At 48.6% G+C, this 15,472-nt stretch overlaps 1 protein-coding gene across 1 annotated transcript in view; it reads right to left on the bottom strand.

The window, feature by feature from the left end:
- Positions 1–5,066: 5,066 nt before the first annotated feature.
- The window catches only part of DRD4 (dopamine receptor D4), a 33,686-nt gene continuing 23,280 nt past the window's right edge, over positions 5,067–15,472 (bottom strand). Inside the window, exons 2-5 of the mRNA XM_074954759.1 lie at positions 15,255–15,367; positions 12,125–12,672; positions 7,681–7,884; positions 5,067–5,289 (exon numbers count right to left, since the gene is read on the bottom strand). Coding sequence (XP_074810860.1) covers positions 7,682–7,884; positions 12,125–12,672; positions 15,255–15,367 — 864 coding nt within the window. The 3' untranslated portion in view covers positions 5,067–5,289; position 7,681. The remainder of the gene's footprint in view (positions 5,290–7,680; positions 7,885–12,124; positions 12,673–15,254; positions 15,368–15,472) is intronic.

The raw sequence follows: 15,472 nt of genomic DNA, 5'->3' as shown, positions 1-15,472 counted from the left end.
ATGAAGCCCTTTTCCATAGGAGGAGGATTGAAATCCAACACAGGTTAGTGGTAATGATTATCAGTCGCTATCTGATGGCTGTCTGGCAGTCTGTGTGAAGAGTCATTGATCTCAATCCAGAACATATTGGGGGAAAAGGAAATATTCTGTGACTTCTCATAGGTAATTGGAGCATATTCAGGGTGGCTTGGCTTGTTCCTTTTCATGACCTAAACTATGCTTTGTTCCCATTCTTGGGTTGGTCCCCCATCTGCTTAATAAATGCTAGAAAGCAAAACTTTCTTGAGATACTTCTGAGTTCATCAGAAGCAAAGTTGTGGCTTCAAGTTCGTGTAAAGCTCTTGACAAAGACATTATCTTATTTTGGCAGAATAAACAAAGTGCAACTGTGCCTTGCCACAGCATCTCACACCAGAACACAGAAGAGAGGCCTTAGGTAATAGGAAGATTAGTTTGAAAATAGCACCTTTGAGTGTTAATATTGCAGACTTTACAGGCTCTTCACTTTTAGACTTGAAATAACTATTTTCATGGCTTTTTTTTTTTCTCCCCCAGGCCAACCCCCCCTTCCCCTCGTTTTTACCCCTGTCAGGTTCATTATATTGTAAGGGGCTTTATGCGCCACCAGAGAGAGAGAGAGAGAAAAATAGTTTCATGCTGCTACTGTTGGAGGGCGAACCATTTCCCACAGCAAGCCTCTGAGTACGACCCCCCTAATAAATTAAAAACACTTTAATCTATTTATAAATGCTGGAGGCAAGCAGGGGTTGGGGTGGATGTTGACAGCTCACAACCCGCCTCCCTCCCCCCATGTAATAACCTTGTGGCCCCCTGAGGGGTCCTGACCCCCAGTTTGAGAACCCCTGCCCTAGTTTATAGATGGGGAAACCGAGGCACAGAATGAGAGACTTGCCCAAGCTAACATTGTGTATTAGTGGTGAAGCCATAAATAGAATCCAGTGGTGAAATGGAGGCCCTGCTGCAGTCAATGACAAAACTCCCATTGACTTCAAGGGGGCCAGGATTTCACCCTTGCGTTTTCACTCACCCCCATTCCCCTGCTCTAACCTCTTGACCCTACTGTCTCCTCTCTCTTTTTATTATTAAAATATATCTCCTGATTCCAACCCCAATTTCCTGTTTTCCCCTGCCAGACTTCCCACAGCCCCGAGTTTTATTTGCAAAATCATTTGAATCAAAAGGCCGGAAACCCCAGTCAAACATCTCCTCTAAACTCAGTGGGAAATAACGCACAGGAGCTGTGAAGCATTTTCTGGAACACTTGTGTCATGGCATGAAGTCCCTCCTGCTGGGCTGTTGTAGGGCTGCACACTCGGATTATGTCAACTGCTGGAATTAGCTGCACATAAAGGCACCTGCCATGTTGGGGGAAACTGACAGGCCCATCGCTTAAATTGCAGAAGGAAAATCTTACTGCCACCCCCGGCATGCCCGGCTTCAGGAGGCGAGGGAATTAATTCTGAGGCCGGTATCGGTGTGCCAGTGCATGGCAAAGTGGGCCCAACTCACCCCTGGGAGAAGTTAATAGAATCAGAGAATAGCAGGGTTGGAAGGGACCTCAGGAGGTCATCTCGTCCAACCTCCTGCTCAAAGCAGGACCTATCCCCAATTTTTGCCCCAGATCCCTAAATGGCTCCCTCAAGGATTGAACTCACAACCCTGGGTTTAGCAGGCCAATGCTCAAACCACTGAGCTATCCCTCCCCCCAGGGATGGATTTGGCCCACTGTGGCTCAGGAAGCAAGTGTTCTTGTGGTACAGTGAAAGTCTGCAGCCAAAGAGCTGACATGGCCCTTCAGGCCACAGTCAAAGGACTTCGGGGCCCTGCCTTGGGAATGTGGATCCATCTTCCTGTTCCCAGCACGAGGGCTAAGATGGGGAGCAGGGGGGAAGAATGTCCTGGGATTCTGTCAGCAGTGAGGGGCTTGGGGGACAAGGGAGGGAGTCCGGACAGACTCTGGGACACAGTGAGGGAGGTAGCAGAAAAACATGTCACAGCCCACTCAGAATGCTAGAGCTGGCTCTGCTCAGTGAAGCATTCAGCTCTCCCAGTGCAAATGCAATAGCTGCTACAAAGGCCTCCAGCTGCTCAATGTGCATTCGGGGGGTGCACAATGCTCTCCCCCTCTGCCCCCCCCCCCCTCCGTTGGCCATGCTGGCTGCTTTAGCTGTGTGAAAGGAGAAGGAGAACTGAGGCCAAGCTGGTACAGGGAGAGGGTCTGGAGCTCTCTCCCCCCACCCAATGGCCAAAGGAGAGCTGCTTCCCTCTCCCAAGAGCTAGGTGAGCGCACCTCCGTTCCTTGTTCACTTTCCAGACCTGCCCCACAGGGGACCCACTCACAGGACAACCACCTGCCAGTGCTATGGTGAGGAAGAGGAGCTGTCTCAGGGAGGTACAGGGATGGGGGAAGCACCGTTGTCAAGGGAGGGGATGGACGAGTTGCTGGGTATGGGGAGGGAGGATTTGATGGATAGGGATGGAATTTTGGAGTGGAGAGGATCTTACCCAGGGAAGATCCTGTGTATCCCTGGTTGAGGGGGCAAATTGTTAGTGTCTAGCCATAACCTCACTACGGAAGGTGATGGCGGTAGTATCGTCAAACCCAGCAAAGACAAAGTCCCCATTCCCAGAGCTATTTTTCCATTAGCACCAGCCAGGGAAGCACAGGCCATGGGAGGGACAGGAAGGAGTGGATTTCCAGCTCTCTCTTTACATTGCAAATTTGATGTTTTCCAGTCTGCCTCTCTGGATTGTTCACGGCTTGTGTCATTTTAAGCACTGTTCTGCTCACTTTTAAAAGTGAGTTGCAAAAATAAGTAAACGGGGCCTTGTGCCCCTTTCTCGTGTGCTGCTTTCGGACGGCTAAGCAAGCCTGAAAGAGTTCAATGAGGAATAAGAAAAGTGCGTGCTTTGCACAGTAGAAAACGATTCCCCATGGCCGAGGGGACGTCTCCAACTTTCCCACTAATGGGAATTCATGCTACTGCTGCGTCAGCTGAACCAGTGCTAGCATTGGTGAAAGTGCGAGACCAGACAAGGCTTTCTGCCTAGTGAATTGCACTTGGGGAGCTCATGAATTCATAGCAGCTTGATGGGGTAGCCTTTGAGAGGGGCTGCTGCTTTTAGTGAGACTTAAAACTTTAATGTCCATTTAACTCCAATGCCTAATTAACACTAGCCCCTTCCCTTAGGGTGTGAATGTTCCAAAGACACTCCAGCAAAGGCAGAGGAGACCAGATGTGACAGTCCTGATATGTATATGGCGTAAAAACAAACTTTCCAGGGACTGACCATGTTGGGAGTAAGCCTAGGGTAATCTGTTGTAAAAATGAGAGCATTGGTTTATTGCTGAGCCTGGCTCTCCTTGCAAAGCCGCCAGCTAATTAGAAAGGAGCTTCAGCTAGCCTGCAAATTGGCTTTCTTCCACTACTTACCACCCCTGTGTGTTTGTCAGGAAGCAGCAGGGTCCCTCTCATCAGAGTTTGCTTAGTATTTCAGGAGCTCATTAGAAAGAATGGAACAGTTGAAACTCCAGCTGTGAGAGTTCAGGGGGAAATGAACATCTGGATTCTAATGAAAGTCAAAGCATTTAACAGCTTCATATGCAACAGTCTGGTGGCTGTGGTACTGTCGGAATGAAATCCTCTCTCTCTGTGGCAGGGCAATTCCCCTGTCTCACAGAAGCAGAGCACTTGTATTTTGTTTGTTTGCCCTTTTATGTCATTTTCAGTGCCCAGATCCTAACACTCAGCATTTATAATCTTCACGCGCACACACTCTCTCCTCTCCCCCTGCCTCCAGTGAGGTAATAAGGATTCTCCCCCTTTTGTAGCTAGGGAAGTCAAGGTATAGAGAGGTAACTGTGGTCCAATTTTCAGTGGTGTTGAACACCTGAAGCTCCCATCAAGTTCAAAGGAGAACTTGGGCTGCTCGACATCTCTGACAAATCAGGCCACCATAAGGGATGTGTCAGTGTAAATCAGTGACAGAGCTGGGATTAGAATTGACCTGTTTCTGGCTCCTAACCTTGAGCTCTGTTCGCTAGGTCACAGCTCCCTGCACTAAGTGGGCTGTGTTGAATCTGACCTTGCTCTTTTTCATATGTTTTAAATACATCCTTATCTCCTGTCAGAAACCTTGAGTGATGCTGGAAGACCAGGTGCCAGCTCTTGCCAAGGCTTTAGGCCTCAGCTGAGCATTGATGAATGCATTGCTGGAAACTTGTCTGTTTCACCTCTGTGTTGTATGGTTAAGATGGGGATTGGATTTGTGACAGTGTGTTTAGACTTTGATATTCTTGTAAATTGCTGCATACATTAATCTCACTCTTTATCACATGCTATAACGTAATATTTAAGTTTTTGCTTTGTAACCGTGAACCCAGTCAGGCACAATAGTCTCCTGCCCATCAAAACTAAATGGGCCATTTTGGGACATCACACTCATGAAGAGCGAGGTGCAAAAGGGCTCATCCCATCAGCTTGAATTCTGGAAGAAGGCAATACAAATAACTGACCAGAAAAATTTTCCTCTCTCTTTTTGCTGTTTGGACCCTCACAGAACTGGAGCTACAAAAGAGAAGCAGAGATCCCCACAGTCAACCTGGGTTAGCCCTAAAAGACATGCAAGGCTGACAGATTACTACAACTCTGTCACCTTTTGGAACCATAGACTAACTCATTTGTGTATATATTAGGGTTGTCGATTATCACAGTTTTAATCGCACTGTTAAACAATAGAATACCAATTGAAATTTATTAAATATTTTTTATGTATTTCTACATTTTCAAATATTGATTTCAATTACAGCACAATACAAAGTGTACAGTACTCACTTAATATAATTTTTATTACAAATATTTGAACTGTAAAAATAACAAAAGAAATAGTATTTTTCAATTCACCTCATACAAGTACTGTAGTGAAATCTCTTTATCATGAAAGTGCAACTTACAAATGTAGATTTTTTTGTTGTTGTTACATAACTGCATTCAAAAATAAAATATAAAACTTTAGAGCCTACAAATCCACTCAGTCCTACTTCTTGTTCAGACAATTGATAAGAGAAACAAGTTTGTTTACATTTACAGGAGATAACGCTGCCCCCATCTTATTTATAACGTCACCTGAAAGTGAGAACAGGCATTCGCATGGCACTTTTGTAGCCGGCTTTACAAGGAAGGTATTTACGTGCCAGATACGCTAAACATTCATATGCCCCTTCATGCTTCGGCCACCATTCCAGAGGACGTATCCATGCTGATGATGCTTGTTAAAAAAAAAAAAAAAAATGCATTCATTAATTTTGTGACTGAACTCCTTGGAGGAGAATTGTATGTCTCTTGCTCCATGGTTTTACCCGCTTTCTACTATATATTTTGTGTTACGGAAGTCTCGGATGATGACCCAACATAGGTTGTTTAAAAACACTTCCACTACAGATTTGACAACACAAAGATGGTTCCAATAGCAGATTGCTAAAAATAGCTACAGCACTCAACCCGAGGTTTAAAAATCTGAAGGGGACAAGGTGTGGAGCATGCTTTCAAAGAGCAACATTCTGATGCAGAAATTACAGAACCTGAACCACCAAAAATAAAAAAAAATCAACCTTCTGTTGGTGGCATCTGACTCAAATATTGAAAATGAACATGCATCGGTCCGCACTGCTTTGGACCGTTATGGAGCAGAATCCGTCATCAGCATGGACGCATGTCCGCTAGACTGGTGGTTGAAGCGACATATGAATCTTTAGCGCATCTGGCACATAAATAGCTTGCGATGCCGTCTACAACAGTGCCATGTGAACGCTTGTTCTCACTTTCAGGTGACATTGTAAACAAGAAGCAGGCAGTATTATCTCCTGCAAATGTAAAAATAACCTGTTTGGGCAATTGGCTGAACAAGAGGTAGGACTGAGTGGACTTGTAGGCAGTAAAGTTTTACACTGTTTTATTTTTGAATGCAGTTATTTTTTGTACATAATTCTACATTTGTAAGTTCAACTTTCATGATAAAGAGATTGCACTACAGTACTTGTATGAGGTGAATTGAAAAATACTATTGCTTTTGTTTTTTACAATGCAAATATTTGTAATCAAAAATAAATGTGAGCACTGTACACTTGTATGTGTTGTAATTGAAATCAAAATACTTGAAAATGTATAAAACATCCAAAAATAGTTAAATAAATGGTATTCTATTATTTAATCATGATTAATTTTTGTAATTGCTTGACAGCCCTAGTATATATGTTTGCTTGCTTTAACCTTGTAATAACTATCATTTATTTTGTTAGTTTATTTACAGGACTGGCTACAGGCATTGTCTTTGGTTGGAGTACAATGGAGCTGGGGTTAAGTGATTGGGACTGGGAATAACCTGACTATTTTGGTGTCTAGCAACCATCTATTACTAAGGCCAGCTCGCCTGGGTAGCAAAATAGACTGAAAAGCACCAGGGGACTGTCTGTGATGCCACAGTAGGACTGTTAAAGTGCTTTAGGAGTTCACACTTGTATCGGGGTTGGTGAAATGTAATTCTAGAACATACAACTAGTTTGGGGTCTTCGCCCTGCTTCTTGGCAGTCTGCCCTGAAATAGGTATGAGACTCTGTGATTGCATGGATAGATGCTGGCTGCAACAAAGCAGATAATGTGGCTAAGAATCTGCCTTGGAGGCCTGTCACAGTGGGGCTGGAGGGCCCCAATGTAGCAGCGAGCCAGAGGCGGCCAGGATTTCTTTAGGGGAGCAGTAGCTCCCTCTTGAGGGAGGGTAGCATGTGCTCTGCTCTGCACTTGGCCATCTTCATGCCTGGCACAGCAGGGGCACTAACTATACTCCCCAGGGAAAGCCTTGACTAGCCCAGGCCAGGGGAGCAAGGACTGCTCAGCCAGAATGGGTCCATCATCAGGGTTTAAAATATTTTCTCCTGTGCTCTTCACTTAACCTGCGCTTTCAAATATTCTCTACTATTTCCCTGATCAGTACATATTAATCCCCACTGAGTCACACTGCAGCGGTGCCAATAGGGGGCACCCATCTGTTAGTAGTTAAACTCACACCTCCTTCCCTGTACAGTAGGTCACCTGGTCAGTTTACAGTGAGCGCCCTGGGACCAGTGCCCTTTAACATCTATCCAACAGGATGCTGGGGTAGCCCTCAAAGTAAAGGGGGAGTAGGACTAAATTAGACTCCTCTCAATTGTCTTTCCACAAGGGCATGGAGAGGCACCATGTGACAGTCTCACACCTTCCTCTGAAGTATCGGGCATTGGCTAATGGAAGAACCAGAACAACAGACCATAGGTCACTTTGGCTGTTACAGTGTCTCTCTCTTTTGGCACCTTCCAGATCTTAACACTGCAAACTGATCAGAGGTCCAATTTTTATTCCTGCACATTAAGAAGTACATCAGGCCATGGGGTACTATACTCCATGGACAATTCCTCCCAGGATTGGGGCAGGCTGTTGTTGTGCTTTCAACATGAGAACCTTTCCCCATGCACGGAAAAAGTGTGAAACACAGGAATGTAGCAAGAAATCAAACTTTAATGAGCTATACAAAAAAAAAACAAACAAAAAAACCTAACACAGTGTCATCTTTACTGCTTGCTGTGCCTTGTGCTTTAGTTCCTCCCTGACTCCAGCAGGCACCAACCTTAGCAGAAGACGTGCAAAGCTTTGCGGAAGAATTTCCTGAACTCTGTGTTGAAGATGGTGTAGATGATGGGGTTAAGGGCACTGTTGATGTAGCCCAGCCACGTGACAATGCTAATGACCTGACTGGGGATCGTGCAGGATTTGCACAGGGCTCTTGTTATGTGTACTACAAAGAAGGGTGTCCAGCAGAAGAGGAATGCGCCTGTGAAAGAGAACAGATAGCAAAGTCAAACACTGCACACAAGTACCATGGGGGGGGGGGGGGGGAGAGGAGAAATGCTACAGGTAGATTGTGGGTTGACAGGTGAGGCTGTGTAACCCAGTGGGGCAAGTCACTTCCTTTCTCTGTGAAATACCCTCCTGCTATTTGTGTCTTGAGAGGAACTGTCTCTTACAACATGTCTGTACAATGTGGTCTAGGCATTACTGTCCAATACATATTACATACTGTACCCTCTAGTCTAGGTATATGCAAAAAGAAAAGGAGTACTTGTGGCACCTTAGAAACTAACCAATTTATTTGAGCATAAGCTTTCGTGAGTTACAGCTCACTTCATACCTTTTCTTTTTGCGAATACAGACTAACACAGCTGTTACTCTGAAGTCTAGGTATAGTATCAATACAGACAACAGAGCAGGTGAGCCAACAACCAAAGAGCCTGAGACTGTATTGTGATATTAGAGAATTGCCATGCAACTGTCTGGCTTAGTGGGCTAAAGAAGGGGTTACAGCGATGGACAGAGATATATACACAGAGACACAAATGGAGGAAGTGGGAACCAGGACAGGCATTAAGCAACCTCTCTAGCCATCTCTTCCTGCATCATTACAGACACAGATCAAGTGTGGTGCCAGCATCAAACTGCACATCAAAAGGAGGGGATACCAATCAATCACCTAGAACAGGGGTTCTCAATCTTTTCCATTGCAGGATGGTCAAGACCCCAAATTGAGAACCCATAGCCTAGAGAAAAACAAGTATCAGGGTATTAGGTTAAACGTTGTTGATACAGGGTGGGTATAACTGTTGCCTTTCATTCAGGATGTATGTGATTGAAATACTCTCCAACCCCAAACCACAGGCAGATGCACCAGAGCAGAAGCCCCTTCTCCAGACACACACACCCTGCTTGTCCCATCTGTTCTCAGTCACTCTAGGCTCTCTGTGCTACCATCCATTGGAGGTAGGGTAGTTTAAATTCATAACCGTGTGGCAGATGGTCAGATCCTACAGAGGCCACAAAAGCACTTAGGTCGGTTTCCCCTAGCAAAGGTCATGTGAAGTGCCAGCTTCCAAGTTTCCTACACTAAAAATCCTCATCTGACCTGCTGACCCACTGGCTTGGTTTGGATTGCAGCCATCCATGCTCTACCCCTTCCTCAAGTTGTAGATTAAGACCCATTAGCCCATCCAGCTGGCCCTCCTTCAGCTCAGGTTTTGCATAGTTGAGAAACAAAAAACTACCCTGAGTCATGCTTTGCTAATCAAAAAGCCTGTAATGTCAGGTTCGTTACAGTTAACTGGAGTCTTAAGCTGGTTTCCTTATCACTGTAAAACATTTCAGGATCCGAGGCACACAATCTGGCTCGGCTTGGGGCTCTGGCAGTTCTCAGGGGCCTGGCTTTGTTCCCTAGCTTTGCTGCTTGGAAGGCCTAAAAAGTCAACATTCTCTCCTAGTGCTCTTGAACCAGTGAGAGATTAACAACAGTGACTTCTTGAGCATGCAGAACAGAAGGGGGGTGGGGGCAACCCCACGGTCTTTGCGGCCCTTTGACACACCCATAATGAGGGTCTCAGTGCTGTTGTACATGGATCAATTATAAGAACAGCTGGCCTTCCTGGAAACTACTTCAAGAACAAACTGACCCCCCACCCTCTAGATCAGGGGTGGGCAAACTGTGGGCCACATCCGGCCCATCAGCCCATTTAATCTGGCCCTCAGGTCCAGCCGGGGAGCGGGGTCAGAAGCTTGTCCCACTCCGTGCAGCTCCCAGGAAGCAGCCAGCATGACCTCCGTAGTACGTGGAGGTGTGGCCAGGTGGTTCTGTGCGCTGTCCCGTCCACAGGCACCGCCCCCGCAGCTCCCATTGGCCATGGTTCCTGGCCAATGGCAGCTGCAGAGGTGGAACCTGCAGACGGGGCAGTGTGCAGAGCCGCCTGGCCTCGCCTTGGAGCTGGACGGGGGACATCCTTCCAGGAGCTGCTTGCGGTAAGCGCCGCCCGAAGCCTGCACCCTGAGCCCCACCCCTTGCACCCCAATCCCCTGCCACAGCCCTGATCCTCCCTCCAGCCCTCCAAACCCCTTGATCCCAGCCCAGAGTCCCCTCTTGTACACCAAGCCCCTCATCCCCAGCCCCCCCCCAAAAACCGCACCCCCAGCCAGAGCCCTCACCCCTCAGTGCCCCAGCAACCTGCCCCATCCCTGATCTCCCTCCCACCCTCTGAACCCATTGGTCCCAGCCTGGAGCCCCCTCATCCCCAGCCCCACCCCACATTCCTGCAGCCGATTTCACAACTATGGAGGTCAATCACAGCGCAGTAATGGATGGACTGAACAGAGACACGGGTTTATGGCTTATTACAACAATCTGTAACCCACTAACCCCCTCTTTTTGTCCTCTGACTGCAAAGGTGTTAATGGGCCACTCTACCCTGAATGGGCCCTTACAATATGTGCCAACTACTTATGCTAAACAATTTGTCCCACCTTGTGTTTTGCTGTGATGCTGGGAGTTCCCCTTTCTCAGACCTGAAGAAGAGCTCTGGGTAAGCTCAAAAACTTGTCTCTCTCACCAACAGAAGCTGATCCAATAAAATATAGTGTTTCTCTATGCCTTCAGCTATCAGATTAAAGAGCTGTAAAGGTTTTAGGATAAGCATCATCATTAGCCATAACAAGAGAGGACAGCATGGATTGCCATATGGGAGTATGAGTATTTTCAGACAGGGGAGATGAGATAGGATTACCCCTGGTCAGAGCAGCTTTGCTTCCCTCACTTAGTGCATTGCAGGTCACAGCAGATGAGCCAGGATGGCTAGAGAATCATTTCTAGTTCTAGGTGCTCAATTAGTCATGATGATCCATCAAACCTGCGAAACTGCAGGGCTAAATCATAGCTCTTCCCTGCATCCCACACAGGGGGCAGCACAAGAAGCTGACTTGGCCTCTTTCACCCTCACTTTGGTGGGGGTGGGGGGGAGGAGGAGTGCCCTGCACCTGGCAAAGCATACCTTCCCCTGGCATGTGCATGGGGGGGGTGGGGTGGTAATGGAGCCCTTGGCTCCACCTATTCCTCACCCAGCCCTGCCCACTCCCCCCTGCACAGGAGAGGATGTAGAAGCTCCGTAGAGACTACCTCTGTCCTGCAATGCAGGTAGCTGCGGTGGGAAAGCAAGGGGTCACCTTACACCCCTGGACCATCTGCCCACGCCAACCTAGGACCTGGTCCTCAGTTGCACTTCTAAGTGCAGATACTTAGCAAAACTAAATTATCCAAACCTCTAGGCCTTTTCCTGAGGCTTTCAGTATTGCTCACTTCCAGACAGGCTAGAAATACCTCACAGGCAGTCCATCCTACCAAGGCCAACGAGTCATCATGCATTAGAGACTAAACCTCACCAGCTGCTTCTGCCCATTGAAGCCTGCGTGCTTATTTAAATGCACGCTCACTTTTTGGAGCACAGTGCTGCAGCCAGGCTTGGGAATCGCAGGGACCCTGTCCTATCCGTAGCCAGCTGCCTGGGATGGACAATCACCTACCATGTGCTGATGATCATGGGATCCTTGCATTAAACAAAAGGATTCAAATACTCCCATCTTTGCTGCTTAGGGAAGCATTTCTGTCCATCACCCATGAACAAACAGATCTCAGCCTAGCCCTTTGGGCATGAGATCAGAGAACTGGTGACATGTTTCTTCCTCCTAGTACAGCATCCAGTATTCTCACCAGGCTGGGAGTGCTGCATTAAGGGTATATGGGGACCATGTCTTCCTTGCCAGTCTTGCACCCAAGGAGAACACTGCAGAGCTGGAAGGGAAGAGTCTGGAGGCATCCCCATTGGTATGAATCACACTGAAGTATTAAGCATGAAGGCAAGACTGAAACACCAGGCGAGATCTTAGTCCAGGGGTTCCTGAGGCAGTCAAATGCTAATCCTGGCTAGGGGGTGGGTGGGAAGAAGGCTAGCAGTGCCCTGTTATAATACAAGAGCCCACCTGGGGCCAGATTTTCGACTGCACTCAGGACCAGATTTACAGGGGCTTAAAAAAGCCCACAACGGGGGGCAGATTTTCAAGACAGCACCTGAATTAGAGGCCAATTTTTAAACACAGACAGTTCCCAATGGACCAAGCCTTTCCGAAAATCCCAGCCCCAGTGTAACCCCCACCCCCCGCACTCCACTGCTCTAGCATCCACATAATGAGGACCATCCACTCACCGACCACAACCGGGAGCACCTTCATAGCCTTCCTCTCCCGGCCATTGATCTTGGCCTGTTTGTGTCCCGGGTGGGAGTACTTGAGGTGAGGGTAGGAGACAGTCTGGATGCCACTGTTCATCATGTACCCGCTGGGGAAAGAGCACTCGGAGCGGTCATACAGACTGCGCTCCTGCAGCTTGATCTCAGCCTGCTTCCTCTCCATGACGGGAGGTGGGCAGCACAGCTTCCTGCCGCCCACATACACGCTGCTCTTCAGCTTGGCCTTCCTGGCCTCCTCCCAGCGCTTGAGTCCCTGGAACATGGCACAATAGAGGACCAGCATGACCGGACAGGGGATGAAGAAGGAGCAGATGGAGGAGTAGACAATGTAGTTGTTGTCCTCCAGCTGACACAAGGTGGGGTCCCTGTCTGGGACGTCGTTGAGGCCGAAGATGACCGGGGATGCCACGGCGAAAGCAAAGATCCAAGTGGTGGAGATGAGGATCAGCTGCCGCAGGTCGATCTGCTGCCGGCTGTAGTTCAGCGGGATGGAAACGGCGATGAACCTGTGACACAGAGAAAACAGGGTCAAGGCTGGTAGCATGGAGCTGCCCTGATCTGGGAGCGTGGTGCCAGCAGAGCGTGTCCTCTTCTCTCACCGATCACTGAGTGAGCTACCTGGGCAATGACTCTGACAGTAAATGGAGCCGTCAGTGCTCTCTCACACCTAACCGTGGATCAGGCTGAGATCCTGCTGCTGGCTGGGACCCTTTCTTCCCCTGCAGGATTAGGAGAGTGCCATCGAACCATTAGGCCACATCTACCATAAGGCCATTTCCAGCAGTATCGCTACATTGATGTACCCAAATCCTCACCACCCACACGGCACCGGCACAAAGTGGAACAGCAGCGCAGAGCCAGCTGCACCAGTGTTAGCCCCCCAGTGGCACCTGTGTTGTGTGGCACAATAGGGGTTTGTGCCGCTGTCTCTATATCCATGGTGTAACACTGGTGTGAATTCCCTTAACATAAGCAGAACTTTAGCTTCTCTTCAGGACAGGACAAATCTCATCTCATCCCTGGGTGAGATTCTATGACTTGTGCCATGCAGGAGCTCAGGCTGGTTGGTCACCCAATGGTCCCTTCTGGCCTTAACATCTATTACTCCTGCCATGTTTGGGGGCCATGTTTGGTGGCCAAAGGATGGGAGGGAAGGCGAAGTCCAGCCATTTGTTTGGGTGACATTCACTGCTTTGTTCTAGGGTAGCTGCTCCGTTGGTTCTTCTCTGACCCCGCTTCGACACCCATCTCCTTCACCACCCCCATTCTCCATCTAGGGATGCTCAGTTCCTTCCCAGGCTGTCACTCCCTCTAGCAGACTGGCCGCTGAAGCCTTATGTGGTGTCACTGCCTCTCCCCTCATCATTCCCAAGAATATGGTGCATCATACCCACAAGTGCCACTCAGTGCATGAGCTCCTGATCTCACTGCCACCTCCCACCCCCCACATGGTATTTATTTGCCACCCGGCATGGCAGAAGGAAGAGAACAGCACGGTTCCCTGACAACAGGAAAGAGGCACTTTCTCAGCTGCCTTCCCCTCACCCTAATCATTACTAACAGTTCCCACACATTGCCGCTTACTCCCCTAGAGAGAGGGTGGCCATATCATTCCCAGGTTGGGTTTCCCATATAGCAGTGTAATACACGCCCACCCACACCATCGGCTTTCTACAGAACGTCTTGCCTGTGTGCCCCACCACCACCTGGGATTTTGGCATTCACCTCACCAAGACTCACCTCCCTCAATATAAAGCCTCTGCAGCAGGGAGGGGATAGTGCATTTTACTGTAGGTCACCGAGCATGTGCCAGATGGCGGCGGCTGGGTTATTAATGTGGATCAGTCAGTTCTGAGCCAGCAAAGCTTCTCCTTTCCTCACCTCGGGTTCCAGACAGCTGCTGTCACTTGATTTCAGGAGGCAGATGATGTATGTGCAATAACCCATGGTGTTTAAGACACTGACCATGGATTAATAGCCACAGCTTGCAATGGTGATGTAGCGAATGTACCCTCTGACAGAGTTATTAATCCTCCGTAAATAGGTTCTCAACTCTTATTTTGCTGACATGCCATAGCCGGCCTATTGAAATGTAAATGAAATGAGCGCCTGGGGCTGTAATTAAATCTTTTAGGGAGCTATTCTTGTTACAGGCGCGCTCCCAGGAGGAGGTCAGGCTGGTGTTTGGCGCATTGGGACCACAGAGAAAAGAGGGAGCTGGGCTCTGCAAAGGGCGCCCTATGACCAAGCGATCACTTCCCAGCTGTTTCTTACTCATCCCTTCACTGGCCCAGCTAACGTATTTCTGTTCAGGAATCCACCGCCACCTCCGAATCCCTGGGAAGAACAGCCTCCCGAACAATAAACAGCCTTTTGTGATGCTGCTGCCACCCAAATCATCCCGACCTGCTATGCTGGGTTCTGCTCTGCTTATTTCAAAGTGATAGGAAGACCACCACCATGGAGCCTTGCCACCAAGGAACAGGTGACCTCTGCACGTGGTGTGGGCATAGCAGCTCTCCCAGCCTCGGAAACAAAGAAGGCATTCAACAGCTGTGTGAACCGTGTTTGGTCTGAATCCAGCTTCTCATGGACTGGTGTCTACACCACACCCACTGGCCATCCAAGCAGACACTTAATGCTCCGCTTGCCCCAGCTTGGTCCTCTCAGCTGAGAATTAGGGCAGAACTCTGGAATCCAAGGGGCCGAAGGCTTATTCTAGACATAATTCACTCTCTCAAGTCAAACCCAACAAGGGACAGCTCTCAGCAGCCCAGTTTCTGCCTTTGACATCACTATTAACTGCTCCCAGGCTGCTTGGAAAGATGAGGGAGCAAATCGCCACCAAAACTGGGGCTGGAGATGGAGGAAATCGATTCAGTCCAAGAGGGATTTCCCTAGGGGGAACAAGGCTAGGAATTCCCTGCATGGGAATGAGGAAAGCCCCAGCCCATCTGACCTCAGCACCGCTTCAATGCAGAAGGCAGGTGGGGAAACATCCCTTCAATGATTTCCCAGGGGAAGGGCTGTAAAGCCCAGACAACAGACAAGCTCGGATGGGCTAAGTAGCCGAGGGGGGGGTGCTTACCGATCCACGCTGATAGCACAGAGGTTGAAGATCGAGGCGGTGCACAGCATCACATCCATGGTCATCAGTGCATCACACAGACCTGTGCTCAAGGCCCACACTCCTCCCTGGAACTGAAGGCAAAGAGAGAGGGGGAGTCAGTGCATGTCAGACCCTGACGCTGCACAGGGCTTTGCAGGTCATTATGGGTAGACAGACTCGCACGCCTCACTAAAAAC

Source organism: Natator depressus, chromosome 6 (genome assembly GCF_965152275.1).
Source record: "Natator depressus isolate rNatDep1 chromosome 6, rNatDep2.hap1, whole genome shotgun sequence".
Lineage (NCBI taxonomy): Eukaryota > Metazoa > Chordata > Testudines > Cheloniidae > Natator > Natator depressus.
The sequence above is the reverse complement of the archived record's forward strand: the minus strand, read 5'-3'. Positions and strand labels throughout refer to the sequence as shown.